General features: G+C 35.8%; 1 protein-coding gene across 6 annotated transcripts in view; it reads left to right on the top strand.

Moving 5' to 3' along the window:
- PRDM5 (PR/SET domain 5) overlaps window positions 1-25,672 on the top strand; it is a 224,299-nt gene that overhangs the window by 143,912 nt on the left and 54,715 nt on the right. For 3 of the 6 annotated variants that reach the window (XM_037991424.2, XM_007999676.3, XM_007999677.3), the window contains 2 exons: window positions 370-463; window positions 23,011-23,096. In XM_037991424.2, coding sequence (XP_037847352.1) covers window positions 370-463; window positions 23,011-23,096 — 180 coding nt within the window. Of the gene's footprint in view, window positions 1-369; window positions 464-16,820; window positions 16,898-19,506; window positions 19,702-23,010; window positions 23,097-25,672 lie in introns of those variants that run through there. The other 3 variants (XR_005238255.2, XR_005238256.2, XM_037991433.2) reach the window with 3 other exon arrangements.

The following is a 25,672-nucleotide window of genomic DNA, read 5'->3' as shown; positions in this document are numbered from 1 at the left end:
AAAAATGCTTCAAATGAAGTGTTTCTTGGCAAGTGGGAAGGGTAGCTATAGCCCTATTTTGATTATGTGGTTTTGCCAGAATATACTGGTTTTGTATAATTTAATCATTTTTGGTTGGGGCTCCATGAGGGCTTAAAAAAGTAAACTGCAGAATGATTTTGAAATTAACACTAATGCATGATTCTAAGGCATTTTTTTTGAGCCAATGGGAATATCCATCATAAATTGTTTAAAATCTCATTGTGAAATTAAATCATTTTAATGAAATGTAATCCTAGAAAATAAGGATTTACTATTGTCAGAGGCATTTAATCATCTTTACCTAATTCTTTGTATTTATCCTTAGCCTTTTTATCCCTTTCCATTTAGACACATACAGGAGAAAAGGAGAAAATCTGTCCATATTGTGGCCAGAAATTTGCCAGCAGTGGTACACTCCGAGTTCATATCCGGAGCCACACAGGTATGGAGACTGTAATTAGACTAGTGATAAAAACCACTTAGAGCAATCACATGCTTCCAAGACAGTAAATATTGTAATAGTACAAATATCTTCCAGATTAAGAATTAATCTTGGCTGTTTTCTCTCTCTTAAACCATTGTAAAATCCATTTTTTTCATCTAGAAGAATTTAAAATAAATATATTTTCTCAAACTAAGTAAAACATCTAAAGTGGAAATAATGTTTTTAATGTTTGGTTGTGACATAACTGTGATTAACTTCTATGTGATTCTAATGGATGGAATTAGAGAATAACAGTTTCACTTTATATAGATAGTTAAGGGCATCGACTTGATTTATAATCCCTCTTGTAACTCATGTCAAATGTGGCCTTTTTACCTTGGAATATTGCATGAATGCTGTAGGATTTATTGGATACCAGGGTGGGGGCTGTGAGTGAATATCTGTTATGTCAAGGACTGCTTCCTAAAGATCCCCTTCTTTTCTTACCACTTCTGTGTAATTTCTCCAATGAAAGAAAGCTGTGCCCTAGTGGAGGTTGAATGAACAACTGAATATACTTGAAAGAACCTTGTCTGGATCCTACCTATCACGTAGATAAGCCCTTGAAAAAGACTTGAAAGAATACTATTAATATCAATAACTAGATGATTTTACATTAGTCTGAAAACTTTTTTCAGTAGCTAGACTCTAATTACACGGAGAACCATGTGACTGGATTATACAGCTGAAGTTTCCTCTTCAAGGGCTGTAGTATTTGACTTTTTTTACCTTTGTATCCCCAGTACGTAGCTCAATGTCTAGCATAATAACTGTATTGTCAATGGAGAAACGTTAAAGTAGGCCAAAGAATCAATACAGTGAATATTAGATATAGGTGGAGGAAGGGACACCCTTGGAGTGTAATTTTTAATTTTCTGACTAAAGCTTAAAGACATAAGGTCAGTTTAGAATTGGTTATCTTAGAATAGGTACTTAAATACTTTTAAATGAAACACATAACCAAGAACAGATAACTGTGGAATAACAGGTGCTCTAAAGAAGAAAAGGAAGGTTTTTCTTAATTAGAAGTCATCTAGAGAAAGTGAGGCTTTTGAGATCAAGTGTTGCAGAAGCAGACTGCAAAATGAAAAGCAGAGGGCAGCACATGGGAATGAGAAGCAGAGAACCATGTTGAGGGCAGATGTACTTAAAATTGTGCCAATGGCCGGTGGCACCAGGTACTGATGGTACAGAAGTAGGGAACTAATGAAGAGGGACCAGAGAGAGTGTTGAAGTTCCTGGCCAGCACGGCAGTCTAGTGGTATAATCTTTTATGTCACTGGGCAGCGCTCTTTTATGTGTATTTGTGGCTGTATGGAGTTAGGATGGAGTAAGGGCAAGGGCGAAATCAACAGCCCTTCACTCTGATATCAGTAATTCTTAGAAGATACCTTTGTGCCATACTTAGATTTAGTTTGCTTAGCAGATTTCATGCTGTATTAGTGTGCACGTATGTTTAATTTGTGTATGAGAAGAGGGCAAGTAGGGAATAGGAAACATATATTATAGGTACAGATCAGAATAGTCAGTTTATGATAATGCCCCAAGACAGGATATAATTGTGTTATGTTTGGTATAGTGTGTTTTTAAAGGGCAGGGACTTACGTTGTTCAGAATGCGTTAAGACATAGCTACCAGCACAGAAAGGATAAACCCAATCCAGTAGAGCCCTTGATTATTCAAAATAATTCCATCCTTGAGGATATTGTATGCCTACATTTTATTTTACTCATAGTATGGCTAGGCAGTGGAGAAGAACAAAGCACTTATACTAGTAATTGCTCCTAAAATTTTAATTATTATTATCCTCCATAAAATTACAGTAATAAGAAAATTTTTAGAGTTCCAAGAATTCTCTCTGATAAAAATTATTAAATATATGTCATGGTTTTTGTTATCTTATGTTCCATATTATGTTTAAGTATATTCTAAACTCCAAATCGCTTTATGTATCATTTGGTTATTTATTGTGTACATGGGTCTGGGCCAAATGTTGTACAGACTCTGGCCTATTAAATTTGGCTTCTGATCAAGAGAACTGGTCATCTAAATTCAGACAGCAGTGGTAAGGCACAATGAACCAACACATACAATTTGATTGATAGATAAATAAATTATATATATGTGTGTGTGTGTGTGTGTTTCTGTGTGTGTATATATATATAGAGAGAGAGAGACAGACAGACAGACAGAGACAGAGAGAGGGAGAAAGTGGTATATGTGTTTGTAGGTCCACCCAGAAACTATAATTCTAATTGTTTATCTAGTTATTTACTTATAACCAGATTTTTCTGTTTAAAATAAAACTTACTATACTTTCTCATTTTACAGTTCTTCTTTGGGTTATTTTGATGTCAAGCCTGTGCCCTCATTGACCACTGCCTAACAGTGTGGCTGAGGTTGTGTTGGAAGTGGTTGGAAGTGGTTGGTGGCTGGCATCTGGGCCTCCATAACAGCCCTGGCACAAATTTGTTTTCCTGCATGGACAAATGATGCTTTCGCTTCCCTTTTATTTGCTTTGTCCTGTCCCTCAAACGATAAGCATTCATTTGCCCTCCCAGGCTACAGCCTGGTTCAGTAATCACATGGTGTTATGCAGTTATTTCACTACTATGAAAGCAGAGCTCCAAATGTTTTGATTCTGTAAATTCGGTGTTTTCTTCTCCCTGCATTACTTTTCCTTATGAAGTCACCTGGTTTTATTCAGCTGTTTTTCAGTGCTAGGTGTAGCACTTTATGGGTGTGCTATCACATGATGAAGGTGATGGTCACGACCTATTCTTCAAGAAGTATTTAGTTATACATTATTTAGAGAGGACACAATGAAGTGGCAAGGACCACGAGTGAAGGCAAGGTGGGGACAGTCAGGAGAGGACAGCTGATGCAGCCTCTGTGGAGCAGTGTTCTTTGGATAAGTGATGCTCATGTTGTGGCCTCATCACTCTGTACCACTCTTAAAAATAATCGAGGATTCTGGAAAGCTTTTGTTTATGTGGGTTATATCTATAACTATTTGCCATATTAGAAATTAAAGCTGTTTACCATATTAGAAAATTTAAAAATGTTTACTTGTTAATTTACTAAAAATAACAATATTATACCCATTACATGTTAGCATACATATTTTTTTATAGAAAATACTGCATTTTCTAAACTAGAAATCATTTAGTGTGAAAGGAGAAGTTGTTTTACATTTCTGAAAGTCTATCTGGTTTAAGAGGAGACAGCTGGATTCTCATATCTATTTCTTCACTCATCCTGCTGCAGTATCTTTTGATTGCAGCAGGATGCAGAATATGAAGAAAATCTGGCCTCATGGATATATAGTTAGAAGGGGAAAGTATTTTAATAGTTGTCAAATAATTTTGGATGTTATTACAGTGGATGATATTACCTTAGATATTATTCCTGCACTAAAACTCAAAAAGGGCTAGTGTTTTTAAAGGCTTATTGTTGTGTGGAACCTAAAATTATCTCAGTGAGTTTTGCCTATTCTGTGACAGTAGAATCAGTTGGTCTGTGTTGCAATTCGAATGATCTTTTACCCATGCATGATTCTGTAACATTATCATGTTACAGATAACTTGGAAAATATTGGCTCACTAAGTTATGCAGATCTTTTATGTTTTACTTAGAGGAGGAACGTTTTATCTTATTCAGGGGATGATATGTTAATATCATTGCCGATCTCATTACATAGCCTAAATATTCAGAAGCCTTCAAGCACTTGGGAGCATTCTAAATTTTGCTTGACTGCTATAATTCCTATATTTCCTAACAATTCCTATCATTTCCTTTTTTCTTTATTTTTTTCAATGACAGGCTCACTTCTTTTATATTCAAAGAACAAATGTGCACAAAATGTTTAATAACCATAATTTGTCTATCAGTCATTTTGTTTCATATAAAAATGGTGTTCCGTGAAAAAAACTGCCAGGTCAGCTTGCAACTCAATCACTCAAGTGCTTTTCCTTGAGACAACTTTCATACATCAGCATGCGTTACAAGTGCTTTCTGCTTAATTTCCAAATATTAAAAAGATGATACACAAAGGCTAGAACTTAATAAATACGTTTATTTAAACATATTAATATGTTTTACTTAATCACAGATGTTCTCAAGTGAAACTGGCATTCATTTCTACTGTGAGTTGTGACTGTGAAGACTACAGTGACTAGTATTACAAATTGAGGTCACTAGCAGTTACCAATTTTACTCACCATTACTTTTATGCCATTAGAGTAAATGTCAACATGGTGAAAAAGACAAATAACATAATAGTAATATTATGAAAGTAGTTTTGACCTTGCAGACCTTGTAAAGAGTCTTGGTGATTCCCAGGAGTACTCAGGCCATATTTGGGGAACAAATACTCTTGAAGGGCCCCCTGGCCAATGATAAATACCTAGGAAAAAGCAATTTGTGTGAAATATGTGTTGGCCCCTGTGAATAAGAACCCAGCTGACAGAGGCTATTCTGTTTAACTGGGGCCATTTCTCTCACTTGATTTCTCAGACTGGTATTGCTTCCAACTGTTGCTGCGGCATTCTTGATAATAAATTTTCAAGCTTTTGCCACTGCTGCTGCTGCCACTGCAACATGTTAATGTCCATTGGCATTGCCTTTGCTGCAAAAGTCAGTTGATGAGTAGGTTTGCCAACTTTGACTCTACTTTTGCATAGGAACTGTTCACTGTTGGGCTGATATTATTATGTTTATGACTGTAAATAGAAAAACATTAAGACTTTCTAAATTTGGGCTTACTTGTAGATATATTCTAGAACTCAACTCCAAAACCTGCCTGCAGATAGCAAAAGATAGAAGTTTGATAAAAGATCATCCTATCAGTAATGTTTTTGCTGATATTTGAAATTATGTAGTTAGGGTTCAGGGGACTCTGAGTTCTCATGAGATTGAATAACTTTTCCCGCCTAGAGAGTTGCCGTGATTAGTAGAAACAGGTCTCAGTGTGTTTCCTGTTATACCCTCCTCTGCCATGGGAGTCAGTCTTGCATAATGGAAACAGCAGGGGCTTTGGGACAGCTGGCTGAGTTCAAATCCTAGCCCCCACCACTAGTTAGTCATATACTTTTGAGCGAATTTCTTCATGTCTCTAAGTCCTGTTTTACATTGTACATTTTTGTGAAGAATAAATAAAATCATGTATGTAAAATACTTAGTGCTAGTTCATAGTAGATGGTCAGTTCATTGACATAAGTATAATTTCTAAAATTCTTCTATAATATCACTCCTTGTTAAGACTACTTTTCCAAAATTCAATGAATTGTGTTTATTAATATACCGTGGCAAGCCTTTACTGAATGATATAACCTCTTATATTATTTTCTACATTTCTTCTTAGGTTTATTTACAGGACATCATATTGAGAATTTTCATATTCAATACCTTTCCCTTTTATTTCTTCCAACTTTATCAAGATCTTAAATTGCTGAACATGCTGAAATTTTCATAACTTAGTTTTGTAGATATAATCTTGGTTGACTATTGATAAGGAATTAACTTAATATCATGGTGTTTAGCATACTTTTAATCATGGAATTTTCTTAATATATTAATTTGGGGAAATGCATTTTAGATGGCTATGTTGCTGATTAAGAGTTTTCTTTTTAGCCGGGCGCGGTGGCTCACGCCTGTAATCCCAGCACTTTGGGAGGCCGAGGCGGGCGGATCACAAGGTCAGGAGATCGAGACCACGGTGAAACCCCGTCTCTACCAAAAATAGAAAAAATTAGCCGGGCGCGGTGGCGGGCGCCTGTAGTCCCGGCTACTCGGGAGGCTGAGGCAGGAGAATGGCGTGAACCCGGGAGGCGGAGCTTGCAGTGAGCCGAGATAGCGCCACTGCACTCCAGCCTGGGCGACAGAGCGAGACTCTGTCTAAAAAAAAAAAAAAAAAAAAAAAAAAAAGAGTTTTCTTTTTAAAGGCTAAGCATTTTTTTAATATATGTTTAAATGACAACTCAATTGAAAAAATATTATTGGTGGTATTTAAAATTCTGAACTGTTTATGTCCCACCAATTTTTTCCTTGAAATTAAACCATAGTAACCTCCAAAATACAGTTGATAAATTGTTTGCCTTGCCACATAAAAACTTATCCTTGGCTTTTAATATTTGTACTGCTTTATTTATTAGGCATAAATCCAAAGTATACTTGATTCCTAAGTCTGAAAAGAGGTTACGGGCAACAATGTTTGTTTTATAAAAAGAACATTGTTATGTTCCTTGAAAAACTGTTTATAATGGCAAAAATTGGAAAAGATCCTACATATTTAACATTGAAAGAACTCATAATTTTTGGTATATCTGTAAACTGGACTATTATATAGGTAATAAAAGTGATACAGATATATACTAATTAACATGAAAAGAAATGAGAAAGATAAGTTACAAAAACAGAAGGATATATTTTTGTAAGAATAAAGCATTTGTATTTAAAAAACTGAAAAGTTATCTACTAAATTATTAACTACTTTTATTTCTATATGTTATAAATATGGTTAGTTTTAATTTTCTTTATGATTTTCTGTTTTCTAATTTTTATAATAATTTCTCTTGTATAATACAAATATTTAGTGTGTATATCATGATTGTGCAAGTAACTGTTATTATAAGATTTGTGCTAAAATACTTAGGTGTGAAACTTCTCTGCAACTTATTCTCAAATGGACCAGGAAGAAGGAGGGCATATAAAAATACATGTAAAAAAAGAGAAATGAGAAGGAGAAAGCAAATTTGGTGAAATGTTAATAAATATTAAACCTAAGTGAGTTTATACAGTGTTCACTGTACTATTCTTTCAACATTTCCTCATGTTTGAAATTTTCATATTTAAAAATAAATAGGGGTCAGGTGCGGTGACTCACGCCTGTAATCTCAGCACTTTGGGAGGTTGAGGTGGGCAGATCACCTGAGGTCAGGAGTTTGAGACCAGCCTGGCCAATGTGGCGAAACCCCGTCTCTACTGAAAATACAAAAATTAGCCGTGGCGGTGGGTGCCTGTAATCCCAGCTACTTGGTAGGCTGAGGTGGGAGAACCGCTTGGACCTGGAAGGCAGAGGTTGCAGTGAACCGAGATCATGCCACTGCACTCCGGCATGGGCTACAGAATGAGACTCGACCTCAAAAAATAAACAAATAAATAAATAAATAGAGATGTTTTATTCCAATGAAAGCAACCGTGTAGATGCAGCTACCACTTAAGTGGACCAGAGAATTGTTCCCTCAACATCTAGCTTCATAGCTTAAGTCTTGTGCACATCTCCGCCAGAGCCTGATTCTTTCAACAGGAAGACTTCTATTCATAAGCAGACATTTTGTTGTTTTGTTTTTGTTTTCTTACAGTTATACTGCTTAGAGATGCAGTCTTCTGAAGAAGCTGAATGTCATTATTTCATGCTTCATACATCTTGAGGATGCTAGATTTATCTCCTTGAAAAAGGAATCCCACAAAATTTCCTCTTCTCATGGGTTTTTCAGACATTTTCTTTGAAATGCACTGGAAAGTATTTGTCAGCCTTAGAAAAGAAGTTTTAAAGAATTGATTAAAAGGCTCATTGGGTCATTTTATTATCCTACTTAAACCCTTTCAGTGACTTCCCCTTGCCTTGTACAAAATGAATGCCCTAGACTTTTCTCATGAGACTTATCAACTACCGACCCCTCACTGTTTACATTCCAGACTGCTTACTGGCCTTCTTTCACTTTTCTCCAGTCTCCAATTACATGTTACTTTCTTCTTGATGTGTTCCCTGACCTGTCCGCTACCCCTGCCTTGTTAGGTCGGCATATCCATGCTCCTTTACTCTCCTCAGCACAGCCTGCTTCTGATTGCCTGCACCTGTGGTCATCTTCAGTAGTCTGTGGGTTCTCAGTTTTCTTAGGGCCATGCCCATAACTGATACCTTACTTTTTACCATTCAGCGCACTGTCTGGCTTAGAAAGAGAACTTGTGAATGCTTGTTCAATAGATAAAATAACTTACAAGTGGGTTGCAGTACCTGTATGATAGTAAAAAGGATGCATGGGTTCACAGTGAGAAGTTCCAGATTTGAATACAAATTTAGTTGACCATAAAATCATTTTTTCATATACTACTTACAAAAATCCGTAGCATTCACTTTGAGAGGTGTTGGCATTAAAGAAGAAAATGCTACACTTCCCAATCTATGAGCTGGGCCCACCCACATTTGCTTTCCTTTCCATTTTTTATCCTATTGTTTGTCATGTAATTGTTGGGAAACCGTATAACAAATGATCATTAATAACATGGTTCAAGATCTAACTCACTAGTGCCCATAAAGTTACAGTGCTTAAATGAGGGAATAAAGAACAACATGTGGTTAACCAGCACCAAACTTCCTGTTTGATTTCAGCTTGGAGTTTCCTAGTTTTTAAAGTTTCTCATTAGAAAGAACATAGAGGAAATCGGTCCTGACAAATGCCCTGTTTTGTTTGACAAGGGGCAAGTCTGTGCTATTGGAGCGGGAATAATTACAAACAATTGTGTAGTACATTATAGTCTTTTGCAGTTGTGTAGCAAATCTCATCTAGTAGAGATCTGGGGGCTCTCATTGTTTATTATATATAAATACCTCTTTTCAGCTATTTTACACTGTACTTTGCTTATCAGCTTCCCATGAATAGATTCTAAGCTGAAGGACAGGGCAGATCAGACTCACCTCTTTAATCTTTAAATTTGTTGAAAAAGGAAAGTTCTCTCAAATATAGTATCTAAATTAATCCTTTCACAGCCATTGAAAGGATTCAGCCATTTCTAGGACCATTCTCATTTTCTACATGAGGAAGCTCAGATTCAGAGAAGCAAACGACCTGTCCACTATCAAGGTAATAAAACACAAGTCTTCTGACTTCAAATTCTGTTTTAAGTTATCTCTTTTTTTTTTCTATATAGCTATTATAATTACCACAAGAATTACAGAAATTCTATAAACCCCCCAGTATAAAAGATGAGGAAATAAAAGTCTTATATCATTTAGTACTATGAAAGTTTTATACTTTAGAGCCAAATGATGCTTTTAGTTATTCATTGATCTTTTCTCATTGTTTTAGTCTGTTCTCACCCTGCTATTAAAGATATACCCAAGACTGGGTAACTTATAGAGGACAGAGGTTTAATAGACTCACAGTTCCACATGGCTGGGGAGGCCTCACTATCATGGCAAAAGGCAAAGGAGGAGCAAAGTCACATTTTACATGGTGGCAGGCAACAGAGCATGTGCAGGGGAACTCCCCTTTATAAAGCCATCAGATTTTGTGACGCTTGTTCACTATCACAAGAACAGCACAGCAAAGATCACCCTGTGATTCAGTTATTTCCCACCGGGTCCCTCCCATGACCCATGGGAATTGTGGGAGCTACAATTTGAGATTTGGATGGGGACACAGACAAACCATATCACACATTGACTTGTTCATTTTCTCCTAGTCAAGCTTTATAGTGGGCAGTAACATACAGAGGAAATAATGATTAAATTATATTTACTAAATTTCCCTTTTTTTATTTCTAGGAAATGGTTGCTAATTGGCAGTTGGACCTTTGAATATACTGCAATGTGATGAGATTTTTATGGAGGTAGTCTTTTAATTCCATACCAAGTATGCCTGAAGGTGTCAGTTTAATTTTGTTTTTGTAGTATTCAAACTGTCCATCAATAAGTTGGGAAATCAAATCTCTTTTTTATGATATCAAATAACACTTAGTTTTATGAAAAGGAAATAGGACTCTAGTTTATGGTTTTTCTTTCCAATTTGCCAGTTGGTGTTTTTCAACATTTCCTGTCCAGTACAGTGACAGTATTCTTTTATGGGACATTAAAGGCAGTCTCCTTCATACATATTAATGTTTTTAAAACAAGTGCTTTTGCTAATTGGCTCGGGACTAATGGTCATTCTACAAGATGGTGACAAATTAGCTATTGGATTATTACCTGTTAGTTGTGGGAGGAATTTTAGTGTTTATGTTTTTATTTTTTGTTAATAGTGTCTAAAATTAAAAACATCCTCCAATTTCTTCATTTTATGATCGATTTTATCCTTCACTACCTTAAATAACCAACTGGTTGTATCCTTGCTTCCCCTTCGTTCCGTTCTGCATACTCCTTCTCCCGCCTTGTTCCCATTACCACCATTTTGTAGTCTCACAAGACTTTGTTTTTTCCATTAACTTTGAAAATGTTATTTTTCATAAATCTTGTATCCACCTTCTAAAGTCCATTTATTCTGCACAGTTTGGTCATTAGAATGAGAATGTGGCAAGCGTGCACAAGGCATCCTCTTTTTTAGAATAAAAAAATAATATTCTTGACTTTAGAATAGAAAGGAGTTTCAGAAATCTAGTTCAAGCCTCTTATTTGAACTAATACCCAGCAAAGTGCAATGATTTGCCTAAGGTCATAAAACTTGTATGTGGTTCAGCTAGAACTAAACCGAGGCTTAAACCTTTTCCAATATATCACATTGCTGATATTTTTATTTCTTATTCTTCGACATGCCCCCTAACCCCTCCCGTTACTCTTGAACATACCACAGAACTACATACACTCCTTTCATCATGTTTGACAATATTTTGTTTTTGATGTATCAACCAATTGAAGATAACTTTAACATAGAAACTATAGTTTGTTACCTATAGTCAACTGAGAACTTAACTCCAGCTATGGAGAAACTTTCCTACCGTAAAATTTGTATTTGTAATACATTGTTATTTAATGCCACCTTTATATCCAGAGTATTGATTCTGGAGTCAGATTACGGGCTTCAAACCCCATTCTATTTATTTCCTTCTTGAATGAAAATTAATGAACTGGTTAATTTCCTTGAAGCTTAGTTTCCTCATCTCTGATAAACAGAATAATAGTAGTCCCAGCTGGGTGCAGTGGCTCATGCCTGTAATCCCAGCACTTTGGGAGGCCGAGGTGGGGGATCACCTGAGGTCAGGTGTTCAAAACCAGTCTGGTCAACGTGGTGAAACCCTATCTCTACTAAAAATACAAAAATTAGCTGGGCATGGTGGTGCACACCTGTAATTCCAGCTACTCATGAGGCTGAGGCAAGAGAATCGCTTGAACCCAGGTGGTGGAGGTTGCAGTGAGCTGAGATCATGCCGTTGCACTCCAACCTGGGCAATAGAGTGAAACTCTGTCTAAAAAAACACAAAGAAAAAAGAAAAAGTCCCAATTGCATAGTGTTGTTTTGAGGAACAAGTGAAGATATAAATAACTTTGCATAGTGCCTGCACAATGTAAGCATGTGATACTGTGAGCTATTGCTGCTAGCGTTGCTGATGTGTTTCTGTATTTAGTCACAGGTGTTCATACTCCCTTGATACACCGTTTGACCCTCTATTCCCAGTGTCATCATGCTTATCTTTTCATAAACTTTAGCTGCAGAATATAGGTCATCTATAGAGTATAGATGAGAGTTTGCTGTCAAACAGGGCTGGTTTGGGGTGAGTGAATGTGCATGTACAGTGTGTTGTTGTCATCTTCATTGAAGGGGAATGTTCAGGATTGTGCCTGGTGGGCGGCTCTGTAATTTATCATCTGGCTTCCTATGCTGGAACAACAGAGATGGCACTCTGTGGGTCAGCTGAAATAGTAGAGCACAGTCTCCTGTTGGTTTATAGCTTCTTAGGGTCAGTGAGAACTGAGGTTAATTCAGCAAGGGAATCCACGGACTGTGACATGAATTCCATCAGTTGTTCATAAATTATGGAAGAAATTCTAGGAACTGCTTTTCGGTTTTTAAACCTCTGGGCCAGAAGGTTAATTACTTGCCTACAGTTTCAACCAGTTTTCTGTGTTAATAGATACCGGCTGTGTAGGCCCTTCTGTTCCAGGCTTGCTTGCACGTTGTTATTTGAATATGGTAATAAATCACTGTCTTAGGAAATACGTAATTTTTTGGATAAATACCTGTGATCAACTTAGCAATAAAGAATCAGTATAGTATTATTTTATCGTACTTGGATTTTAGCCACTGTTTTTCTTTTTTCTTGAATGCTTTTTTAAAGGAAATAATTTATTCTTTTTAGAATATTTGTCCAACATTATAAAAACAGTAGCTTTTAATAATTATAAGTAATTATAGAGCAATAATAAAATTATTAAAAAATTAGATGATTACTGAATTGTAAACACAAATGAAAATTTAAACATTTTAAAACAACATTTTAACACATTTTTAATAAGAATTAGATGACCTCTATATGTTGAGAGAGAACTTATTTTGCTATATTTATTTTCTAAGTGTCTCATTACTAACATTAAACCAAATCAAAGATTCTCTTACCTGCAGATAATCTAAGAGTTAATGGAAACATTGAGTAGAATTGACATAGAAATACATGATTTCCTTAGCATCATACTTCAAAAGCCTCAGGTTTTCCCCAAGAAATGTTTGAATGGAATTTTCTTGTAAGCAAAGTCTTGAACTGCATGTTTTTTGATGTCTCAGTGTTATATTGACACTTTAAATAATTTCTGATCCACAACCACATTGATGGAATGTATCCTTTCTTCTACTGTTTTTTTTTTTTTTCTTTTTTTCTATACTCAGCTCCTACTCAGTTGATTTTGGGTTAATGACAAGTATGTCTAACAACTTAAGAGACAGACATTCATTTTGGCTTTCATTAGTAATATGATTATCTATTTTTTCTTTCTTCAAATGTATCAAAGGCCTTAATTTTTTAATGTAAAAATTATAGCGCTATGTCAAAGTTTGTTATAGGTTGGATTAAGGGGCATAGAGTGAAAAGTGAGGGAGTGGCATTTGTCCTGGAGTATAATGCTATGAACAATAAGCAAATGAATTAATAATATCATCACTGAGACTAATAAGATAGATCATTTAAAATGTACCACCATTTATGTAGTTCATATTTTTATCATTTCTTCATTTTTTTGGTATACTGGAGTCCTCAAAAATGGGCATGGCCTAGGCCACAGTTTACATCAACTGTTTGAACAACTTTATCTATTGGTAAATTATTAGATAATATTAATAGCATACCTCTATTAAACTTGCATCACCCACATTTTTCTTTTGGAAAATAAAAGATTTGATTTCCTGTAATTTGTGCTTTCTTCTGCTGCTGCTACTACTTTTCCAGCCCAGAATAACTCTCTGTGTTGTTCTTCTGCAAATCAGCACTGTGCTTCTAGGCTGGGGAAGGTTTTATGTCTTCTCTAGTTTTATGGGAGAGAGAATAATTTTATGGGTTTCTTGCTACTCAATGTTACATACTCTTGATACTTTCTTGCTGGCACTATTTATAGGAAACTGCTCTGTGTGCAGGCACCAAAGGTTTAACTGCTTAGTTACTCCATGGCCACGGTTCACCAACTATACCCATAAATATTGGGTTAAATAAAACTTTGGTAGAAATTCCTAAGAATAGAAGACTACTGGGTGAAATGATTGATAATTTTCTCACCAAATTCTGACTCCCTAACAACAAAACCAGATCGATGATGAAGAACACTCCTTCCTTGACTGAAATTCCTCCCTGCCATCGCAGTGTGGGACACTCAGGGAAGAATTTCTGTTTGTGGGTCAGAACCTTGAAAACTTGGCCAGTGTCTGGATTGTTCAGACCTTTCTGCCGTTTGTGGAACAGTCCCCTTGCTTTTGCCGCACTCACATCAAGACCCTTTCTTGTCTGTCGTCTTGCTCCCTTAGACAAGTCACATGGAATGGGGGTCATTTATACACCTTGTTGGCTAAGCAAGAGCATCCTTGGTAGGGAATCTTTTACTTTCGCTTCGTTAACTTGCCTCTTTTCATTCTGCATCTCATATTCTTCTTTTTAAAATTTGCGTCAGTAAATTTCGTATTTTGTTTTGCCCTCAATAAATTCACCCAATCTGGCTTTATGATTTCCAACTGAAAAGTTTGTGAGCACATGGCTCTCCTTTTTTTTTTTTTTTTTCCCTTCTTCCCAATGAACCTCATGTCCTTTGAGTTGGAATCTCTTCAGAAATGAGGGAGGGATACTGTGACTGTACGATTCTTAAGGTAAATAATGCATCCTTGAAAGAAATAGATTTTGAAAAACAGTCTCCATTTGTTTTGAATCAGATGAAAAGTGTTTTGAGAAGTAAAGTTTCTCTTAGTTGATTTTTACATTTTATTGCCCACTTTCTCACAACTGTAAACTCTTTTAAGCTTTTAAAAGTTGAGGATCTCTAAATATTCAAGGAGTAAATGTCAAGTTCAGGCTTTTGTTGTCCTTCTTTCAAAGATGGTGTCCTTGGGTTTAACTTGTTTAGGTTAAGGGAGATTCCTCAGAATTTGATTAATGGAGCATTCCAAGAGTAACAAGGTGGGGTTCGGTGAGGTCGGTGGGGTTTCATGGCTCTTTTTGCTGCAGGGAAAAAAAAGTATTTCGATTACAGAAAGATGCCAAGAATGAACTTGAGCTACTCCTATTTGTCAGTATAGCATTTCATTTCTCTCTATGGTGTACTTCTAGTTTATTAAATACTCCATAAACTGAAGGGATTGGAATGGTGGGATTGGAAAAGTAATTGGGTGGTGCTTTCACAATTACATTTTTGGTTTAATTTTCATTTAGAATGATTCAGTTTGCTGTTTTGTAACTATTTCCTAGTCTACAAAAGCAAAATATCCCCTGATATTCATGGAAAAAAAGGTAAAGTTCTTCTAAAGAATTCCCATATAATACATATATTTTAAAGTTCAACCATGTGGAATGATCTCAGAGTATTTTTCATGAAACATACACTTTTAAGGTTTGCTTTTTCACTTGAAAGTGTCGCCATCTCTAAAACTGATTTTTGTTAGAAAGCTCAAAGTAAGAAGTAAAGCTATGGTTCCAAAATCTTTAAATATTATTTAATTTGGATTCATTGAAAATAATAAAGTTTGACTTTATTCCATTTTAAATTACATTTTCTGTATGTACATCTTTTCATATTTTCAAGGAATTATGAGTTCTTTGAAATCTACATTCGTTTTCAAAATATGTTAAATGACAAGTTAATGTTATTGAAGTGCTTTTTGAAAATGGTCTTTTTATATTAATCCAGATAATTATATATATATATATATATAAAATACATATATATTTAAAACACATTAAGCTTTGCTGCTTGTTTATGAATGTTTCAAAGCATAGGGCACATGGGCTGTACACTTTTTTAAAAATTGTGGTAAAATATACATGATACATAATTTATCATCTTCACAATTTTGCATTTTTTAATCTTCAAGTTTGATCATGGTCATTATTAACATATTAATTCAGTATATTTAGTAGCATCAACAAAACTTTGATTTCTGTGTCTCTGCTAGAGTGGTCAGGTTCACTTCTTAAATTAAATCCATGTTCTAATTTAAGAATATCAAGATTGAAGTGATTTGCAAGGTTCTTCTTCATTAATTGCATGTTTTGTAAACATAGATTTTTTGAAAGGATTTGTGTCAAGATGTTGGATATTGAGGTGGTTACATTACAGTAGATGGCTATTCACTGATGTGACTTTAGGATCATTTTATCAGTAAGATTAATATCCTAAACTGCCTTCACAAATTTTCTTAAGATGCTGTTTTAGTAACAGTATGTTAATCCTTTGGTGAGGGCTAGAATTCTTCTGATGTCTTTAATTAAAATTATATTCCATTTATATGGAACATCTGTATGGTAACATATATAAATTTTAATCTGAAAGGCATATATTAAACTAGGATTTGATTTTTTTCGTATTGTTATTAGCCATACTTGCTAGTCGTTGGTTGTCATCATAATACATTTTCTTTGTCAAAGGCTCAAGGTAGCTTGTTGGGGCCAGGCTGGGCTCAAGTCGAGTTAGGTGTTCCATGTGGCATCCAGATGTTCCCTTTCATTACTACTAGCTGCCTTTGGAAGGCTAGCTCCAATTTTCTAGAGCTGTTTTCTGAATATCCCCCCCAAACATTTCAGATAATGTAGTTTTAAGCTACTTCCATCTCAGGTGTTCCAGCAGTGAGAATTTGGATACACTTACTTCAAGCCGAGTAAGTTAAAGTACCTCCAATTCAAAGATGAAGCGCTATAAGAAGTCTGCTTGAATAATGTTAAATTGGCATTAAGGAACTGCATTTATTCAATCCTTTTGCCTTTGCTAATGACTTTAGCTAAGTCCTTCACCTGCCCACTTCTCCAGCCCAGTGATCTTTCTTAAACCTATGTCCTTGTTTTGTATAATTTATCAGCATTTGAAATTATCTTATGTATTTTCTTTAACTTTTTCTTGTCTTTCTCATTACACTAGTAAAATTGAAGAGACAGTGATTTTGTGAAACTATTCGCAACTGCATTCTCAAAGCCCAGGACAGTAACTAGAAGATGGTATGTGCTAAAAAAAAAATAATAAAAAAACTATTTAATGAATGAATAAATTAGCTTCATGGAGTATCCACTTTGTGGCATCTTTAAAAATTAACCAAAATCAACTTTTTATAGTTACCATCATGCTTCTGTTTGTTCCTTGATGTGTTGTTCAAAGAAAACACTGTGGCTTTCAATGTTATTCTGTGTCAGCACATAATTTAAATAAAGAGATGCAAAGAACTCATCTATTTTCCTTTAGTTAAATGAAAAATGTTTTGCGCTTATGTACACATAAATATTATTATTTATGCTGCTGTGCTCACTAAATCTATTTTATTAATCTAATACCTAAATCTCATAGGATGGTATGTCATATTAACCAATATTGTATTTCCGTTCTAAACATTGAAAGTGACTACCTGTGTGTAGTTCACAAGACACAGCTTAATATTATGTTAGTATTTGCATTCACTTGGGAACTGCTTCAAGACATAACACACATTCCTAACCTGCCCCCTACTTTTTCTTGATGAGCATTGATAACCAAAAGAATGCTGGAATCTACCAGCCAGAAAGATCTGGTTAATGTTAACTGTTATTGTGAGAAGCAGAGTTTTTGTCATTAACTTTAGAAAGTCTAACCCAATTTATGCAAAATGCTAGCCATATTACTAATATATGTGATGGCATGAGGTTAAGAGTGGGTTCAAACTCAGCCTCCACTACATAAGAAGCTATGTCATCTTGAGCAAATTACTTATCCTTTCTGTGCCTTACTTTCCTCATTTGTAAACTAGGGATATGAATACTTAGATTATAATATTGTTGCAAGAATTAAAATTGCTAATGTGTGTTAAGCATTCTGAACTGTAGAATAAAACCTAATAGACTCTATACATTTTAGCTAGTTATTGTTTCCATTTAGATTTGTTCTTAGTTACTTTTTTTGGCTAATTTTCAGATTAATTAATTTACATGTTAGTCAGAATTTGAATACTGTGACTAGCCTAAGCAACATAGAGATAATGTCTAAATACACCTGAGATATTAAAACATAGTAGTTATTTGAAGTTGGATCACATTGTACATCAGAGCCCAGGTACTGACAGTGACCTGTGTTCTTAGAGTTGACTGAAATTGAAGATAAGTTTTTGTTCTCTGCAGGATCATTTTATGTGTAGGTGAAAATATTTCCTAGAAACATTCTTCACAGTAATTTGAAATAATGAAGGCAAATATCATATGCATAATGTGAGGAAAACCTAAGAATAACAATTTATCTTTAATATGAAAATTAGGAAAATGACTTTAGTAATTATTAACATGTTGACTGTACAGGTAACCTTCAGGTTCCAATTGTGTGATAGCTTTGTTCTTGGAGATAGCAGATAGCTTTGTCCTTGGAGTCTGAAAGAGACGCAGGAGTGCCCTAAACATCCTTCAACCAAGAGGGTAGAAGTTTAATGTAGAGTCTAAGCTCATTTGCAAACTACACAGTATAGTTTTCAAATAAATTGCTTATAAAAGCCATTTACATGGTCATGCACTTTGAAGCTGGAGTACATTCTAGGATGGAATGAAGGAATAGAGTTGAACTTACCCAAGTTTCCCAGATATGTCAGCTCAGTGTTGGGGAGTGGCATGGGGTGTTCTATGCCATCTAGAGGTGTTCTGAGTGGTTTATGTAGACCTCATGGGCAACAGATGTGTAGACATCAGTGATAAGAGTAATTGCCACTGTTAAGAGTAGGATGACTGGGCTGGGTGCAGTGGCTCAGGTCTGTAATCCCAGAACTTTGGGAGGTGGAGGTGGGTGGATCACGAGGTCAGGAGGTCGAGACCATCCTGGCTAACATGGTGAAACCCCGTCTCTACTAAAAATACAAAAATTAGCCAGGTGTGGTGGCGGACACCTGTAGTCCCAGCTACTCGGGAGGCTGAGGAAGGAGAATGGCGTGAACCCAGGAGGCAGAGGTTGCAGCGAGCCGAGATTGTGCCACTGTACTCCAGCCTGAATGACAGAGCGAGACTCCATCTTAAAAAAAAAAAAAGAGTAGGATGACTGTGTTAATTTGTTAGGGCTGTTGTAGCAAGATGTCACAAACTGAGTGGCTTAAACAATAAAACTGTGTCGCCTCTCAGTTCTGGAGGCTGCAAGTCTGAGATCAAGGCACTTGCATGGCCATGCTCCCTCTGAAGGCACTAGGGAAGGATCTGCTCCAGGCCTCTCTCCTGGCTTCTGATAGTTCTTTGTTTGTGGCAGCATAATTCCAGTCTTCACATGGCATTCTCCCTGTGTGTCTCTGTCTTCACAAGGCCATCTTTTTATGAGGACATCAGTCATATTTGATTAGGGGCCCACACTACTCCAGTAACGTTTGCAACAACCCATTTGCCAAGTAAGACCATATTATGAGGTACTGGGGTTTAGGACTTAAACATATGAATTTGGTATGGGAGGGCACAATTCCATTCATAACAAGTGACCTTGTATCTGTTGTCCCAATTGAGACACTGGTGAGAGTGAAAGGGAGTAATACTGTATTAGGGTTCTCCAGAGAAAAAGAACCAATAGCATATGTATAGATATATATGAGGAGATTGATTATGGGAATTGGTTTACACAGTTATGGAGGCCAAGAAGTTCCATGGTGTGCCATTTGCAAGAGACCCGGGAAAGCCAGAGGTGTAATATAACCTGAGTTTGAAGTTCTGCAAACCAGGTGAGCCAAAGGTTTAACTCAGTCCAAGACCAAAGGCCTGAAAACCAGCAGCAGGGGTTTGTTGATGTAAGTGCTGGAGTCTGAAGGCCAGAGAACTGGGAGCTTCCTTATGCAAGGGCAGAAGATGGATATCATCTCAGATCAAGGAGAGAGATGGAGGGAGGGAGGGAGAGAAGAAGTAGAAGGGGAGGGGGAGGAGGAGGAGGGGGAAGAGGAGAAGAAGAAGGAGGAGAAGGAGGAAAGAAAAAGAAAGAGAGAGAAAGAAAAGAAAGAAAGAGAGAGAGAAAGAAAGAGAGAGAAAGAAAGGAAGGAAGGAAGGAAGGAAAAGAGAAGCGGGAAGGAGGAGGAGGAAGAGGAGGAGGGAAAGAGAGATAATTAATTCACTGTTCCTCCATCTTTTTGTTCTATCCTGGTCCTCAATGGATTGAATGATGCCTGCCCACATTGGTGAGGGTGGATCTTCTTTACACAGTCTACTAATTCAAATGCTCATCTCTTCTGGACACACCCTCAGAGACCCAGAAATAATGTTTTACCAGCTGCCTGGCCACATCCCTTATCCTAGTCAAGTTGACATGTAAAATTAACCAGCTATTACTATATTGTTCTAGGATAACAGGCATAAACTGAGACTACTTTAGACAAATCTGGATATATGGTCGCCGCATCCATAGGATAGGTATAATTTATCCAGTTTTTCAAAGGTTCAATGGCGTTGGATGATTTTCTCAGAGTTACAACTGGACGGAGGTTGAGCAGTATTCAAACCCAGGACAATCACATTCCAAAAAAATTATTTAAAAAGCTATGTCTTAAAAGAAGTTAGCCTTTTTAAGTCTATGGACAGAATTCCTATATTATGACAGTAGGTAAAGTTGGAAATGGATTCGTTATGTTCCCTTCTTTAAAATTCCTTACTAGTCTTTAACTATATATTTCTTTCTTTGCTTGATGGATTTTGGCTGTTATGAAAGGAAATAGTAACCTGGTATATTATATTAGGATAAACATAATTATTTACCTGATGACTGCAAGTCTTTTGTTTTTGTTTGCTGGCCTCTCTATTGGTATTTGGAGAACAAAACCAGATGTAAAGCTATGTGATACAAAGAGAATAGCTGTGAGTATTAAATTATCTTAGGCTTGCTAGAAAAATAATTTTACGTAAGTGTAGAGCATGTTGCTATTCTTGTCATGATTTATCCCTAATATAGATTTGATTTATTGATGGATTTCATTGTTCATAAATAAGAAGGAAACATTTTAGCCTTGTTTATTATCTATCACCAAAGTAAAATAAACTTTGAAAATCTAAAAAATGACTTTTTGTACTTTATGAAGAAGAAAATGAAAATATTATCTGGAATTGTGTGATGCAGGAGCTACCACCATTTAGCAGTCGCATTCTGCTATGTTTTCTTCCTGTCCTTTTCCTTTGTGGTTCAAGGTTAAATGATTAAGATCTCAATAAATGATAGCTCCTGCCGCACTCCTACTGTTGCTGCCGATGCTGTTACTGCTATTCCTATGATGTTCATTTTATATCATCATCCTGAAATAGAAACATTCTAGATATATCAGAGAAGTGATATCATTATGACTTAGAGTCTGGATGGAGGGAGAAGTGAGTAAAAAAAAGTGGGGGGTTATCTTGAATGACTCCCAAGTTTTTTATTTGCTAACTAGGTGAATGTGGTACAACTAATCAGGACAGGATATATAGCACACCCAAGACCAAAGGATAAATACCACGAATTCAAAATAATGCACACTGATTTAAGCTGTTTGTGAGATACCCAAAGGAGGGTACCTGTTAGACATATCTATACCTGGCGATTGGGGCTCGATAGAAATCTGGAATTCAGATAAGCATGTATTATCAACTCAGGGTTAAAATAAGATTATATTTTCCTAAATGTTACCAAGCCTTTGTCCTACTGACTTTGAAAAGCCACGCCTTCCCAGAGTCATGATGATCGTAAGGTCAATAAGTCTAGGTTAGCTTACCTAGTACAAAGGTTGATTTTGTCTCAGAGAAGTTGGCAAGTCTGGATAGCTCATTTAAGGACCTGTTCCTGTTTGTGTTGTGATTGTTGTTTTTAGTTTCTTGCTAGTTTGGGTGTTTGTCACCATTTTACAGTACTGGTCCAAAGGGAGAATCCTGGGTGCTCCTCCCCAAGGAGGAGAGGCTAGAAAATGCCACCTGGCAGGGGGCACTGCTGCAGGTGCTTCCATATGATGTCACTGCTGGAAACAAAGTTTGGGAGAACAGTGCAAGGCCATTGTGCAATGGGGCCAGCCTTGAGACCCAGGAATGTAACTGTCCATTTCATGAAGCAAAGTTAGGGACAGGGGAGAGGTCAAGTAAGGCATTGGTGAAAAGTGATCACTGGATCAAGCAACAAGGGGCTTTGTTGACCCCATGAGGGAGTTGACTGGGATAATGCACATGATGTCCAGGTTGAATTAAAATCAGAACCAAATGGAACATGAGAGAGTAGAGGAAGAACATACACTGCTAGTCAGAAGGCCTGGCTCTGAAGGGAAGACAGAAGTTTTACATTAGCCGAAAGAAAATATTTTATTATATTGATCTTTGATTGCAGCCAGGGTCTAGCATCCTGCTGTGTAAGTACATTGTTAAATGAAAGAATAAATCAAGTAGTGATTTTGAGCTACTGTCCATCCTAAATAATTTGGCTTTTGTAAGAAGGCATCTTCAGATCCCTTTTGGAGATTAAATTTTGTCACAGTTTTGTCATTTCACAGTATAATTTTTTTTTAATGTGCTGTGTATACATGTGCTTGTCTTGAAAAACATCTTGGCTATTTTCAAAATTATAGCCTCTAGGTGAGAGGTATTTGATTATATCAGAAAGTGTGGCTTAATTATTATTTAGTTTAATAGTTTAGTTTTGAACATACATCAATTTTATGAAATTCTTTTGAAACTCACAGCCTTAACTGAGTCAAATTCATTTATATGAAACAAAAAATAAAACAAAACAAGGTGTCAATAAATCAGGTAAATAATTCCCCTTTAAAGAGTAGTACAGTGACAGAGCAAATTGATTAACATAAAATATTTTTAACAAATTCTTAAAATTACGAGATTTAATTCGGACTCAAGTGTTAAAAGGAATATGCAGCAAATATGCTACTGGCAAATGTTTATTTTTGAGTATCAGAAGTGCTCTGGGCTCAGTGCCCTCTCCACAGGAGGGGAGGCCACAGTCCACTGCTGTGCTGCACAGCCCATGCTTGGGTCTGCCCCGCTGTGCCTGGAGCCCACTTGAAGTAGCACAGGGCATGTGTGGTGGCCAGGATCTGAGTGTATGAGAAGTGATAGCACAGGGCTGGTTCTGCTGCTTCACGTTTTTCTGACATTCAGGCTTCCTTTATTTGTAGGTGAGCGTCCCTATCAATGTCCTTACTGTGAAAAAGGATTCAGTAAAAATGATGGACTGAAGATGCACATTCGTACTCACACCAGGGTAAGATTATATTCTATTTCATTAATATTGATCATGAAAACCATGCTTATTTTAAAAGAAATATATTTAACTTTATATTACAAAATAAAGACAATACACTGGAAGTTGTATATCTATATTTATGATAGACATTTAAGGATAATTTTTTAAAAGGTAAAACAATGAAAAAAAAACACGAATTGAAACCCCAAAAAGGTTTTTATTCTTTGAATCAGGAATCAATTTTCAGGAGTTATAAATGATGAACTGCAAGATAAATAGATTTTTAACATTTTAATACTACAATAATTAAAGGTTTTTCTTGCAAAACATTCACCAGTAATAGGAACATTTTTTAATAGAGTCTGCAAATTTGTCAGCATTTGACCATTAAGTAATACTGATGAGCAAGTATGTTTGCAAGAAAGACATTGCAGATAAATTACCAGGACAGGTGGGAAATAAGGAAGTATAACTCAGTGCTTCACAGGGCATGCCCAGTGCTGTGGCTTATTCTTCCCAGGGTACCCTTTGTTCCTTTGCTGTCAACACTCTCACTGAACTATTATTGTTCTGTTATCTATGCCTTTTCCAGACTCAAGCATCTGTTTCACATGCTTTAAAAAAAAATGTAAGCAGCTTACTCACCATCACCCACCATTTCATAGCTAACTATTCCATTTAAGGCACAATTAGACACTTTAAATGAACTTTCCACGTGGAAATTTTGTATTGTTTTAAATAGCTATTGTTGATTTTGCTCTATTCAACTTTTCACTGCATTATCTTTCAGTTTCTTTTCAGTTTCGCCTTTTAAAGTGCATATGGTCTGTATGTAAATGATATTTTTTTTCAAATATTAAGAGACTTATCTAATCCCCTTTAGAACAATTCTAATTTAAACCGCTCCTGGATTTTACTTTTTACCTTAGCTATAAAAGAAAAACTTTAGAGAAAACACATAATAGTAATATTCTTCCTGGTATAATAATACTGTAGCCCTCCACTTCAGTTCGGCAGCACATAAAATCTATCCCCTGAAGTCCCCTTAAGAAAATACTTTATTTGTCTTTGTGGTGAAGAGAGGGAGCTTCTCCACTCATTAAAACAAATCTATGGCAGGTTTCTCATTCTAGTTTGTAGTATCATATTCATATTATGTGAATATTAGGAATTGGAGTACTTCCTAGATATAAAAGTACTTCATAAACCGTAAAGGGTTAGACAGATATTCCTGTTTATAATAGTGTGATTTAAATGTACAATATCCAAAATATTTCACAATGAGTATTATGAAAAAGGTTTAAATTAGCTTTAGATTAAGAGGTTATTTTACATGTGAGCAGTTGTCACAGATGTATCAATAATGTATTTATTTAAAAGATGCGGACATAGGCAAAGGGGCCCTGATTCCTCTTAATAGAAACCAGTGATATTGACAGAAATGTACATATGATGTTGTTTTACTTGATTACTGAAGGTAGACATGATTACAACACAGAAGAAGCTGTTTAAATCACTGCAAGAAAAAATATTTTTGGGGTTTTTCAAGAAGGTGAGACATTTTCGATTCAATTGAGTTGGATTTTACTTCATTTTAATATAAAGTTATTAATGAGAATAATACAGATAGTTAAGATGAATAAAAATAGTTAAGATGAATAAAAATAAACACAAAATCACTAATTACATGCCAGTACTCTTTTAGACCTTTGCATTTATTAATTTATTTAAGCTTCACAACAACTCTTTGAAGTAGCTGTTGTTATGATTTCTTTTTGAAAAGCAAGAAACTGAGGCACAAACAAATAAGTGGCAGAGTTGAGATTTGAACCTAGGGAGATTGGCTACAGAGACCATTTGCAATTTTTTGCCTATTATTTAACTGAATATTTTCTCATTCCACCAGCTCATATATTTTCTGGTATATTTCCACACTAAACAAATTACAGTAATGACCCCAAATTTAAAAGTCCCATATCCTTTTGAATTTTTGAACCTCGATATAAGGATTCCAACACTGTCTCCAAAGTATTCAGCTGCAGATGGTCCCTTGTCAGAAGTTTTCTGACATTAACTGCACAAAAAGAAAACAAATTCTGGGCTTTGACTAAGGGAACTCAAGAGAATGTATAGACCAGGAGCACTCAGGATTTTAGGCAGGATCCCCCACAATGAGTAGAAAATCCAAGGAACAAGGTAAATATGTGTAAACCTTTTTTTGGGTTTTGCCTCAAACTCTTTTTTAATTTTCCTTTTTTGTGCATTTTTTAAATATTTTACCCAAGCAGTTTTATTTTGAAAATACTGTTTCCTAAGCATTGAATAAATACAGATAGTCTTTGCATATTAGTTCAAATTTTAAAAAGCCTACTTAGGTTATCAGCTAGTACAATCAAACTATTATTAAAACTCAACAGAGATTTTAAAAAAAATATTCTAGAGGAACAACCTCTGCAAGGTCATATTTTCCCAGTATTATTCGCATTTTGTAAGACTCCGGTCAAAAAAGATACTGTTACATTTGGGCCATAACACATTTCAGTTTCAATTTTGCATTCACATTACATAAGCATTTAACTAACTCTAATTCCCAG

This window comes from Chlorocebus sabaeus, chromosome 7 (genome assembly GCF_047675955.1).
Source record: "Chlorocebus sabaeus isolate Y175 chromosome 7, mChlSab1.0.hap1, whole genome shotgun sequence".
Classification (NCBI taxonomy): Eukaryota; Metazoa; Chordata; class Mammalia; order Primates; family Cercopithecidae; genus Chlorocebus; species Chlorocebus sabaeus.
This window is presented reverse-complemented; position numbering and strand designations above follow the sequence as displayed.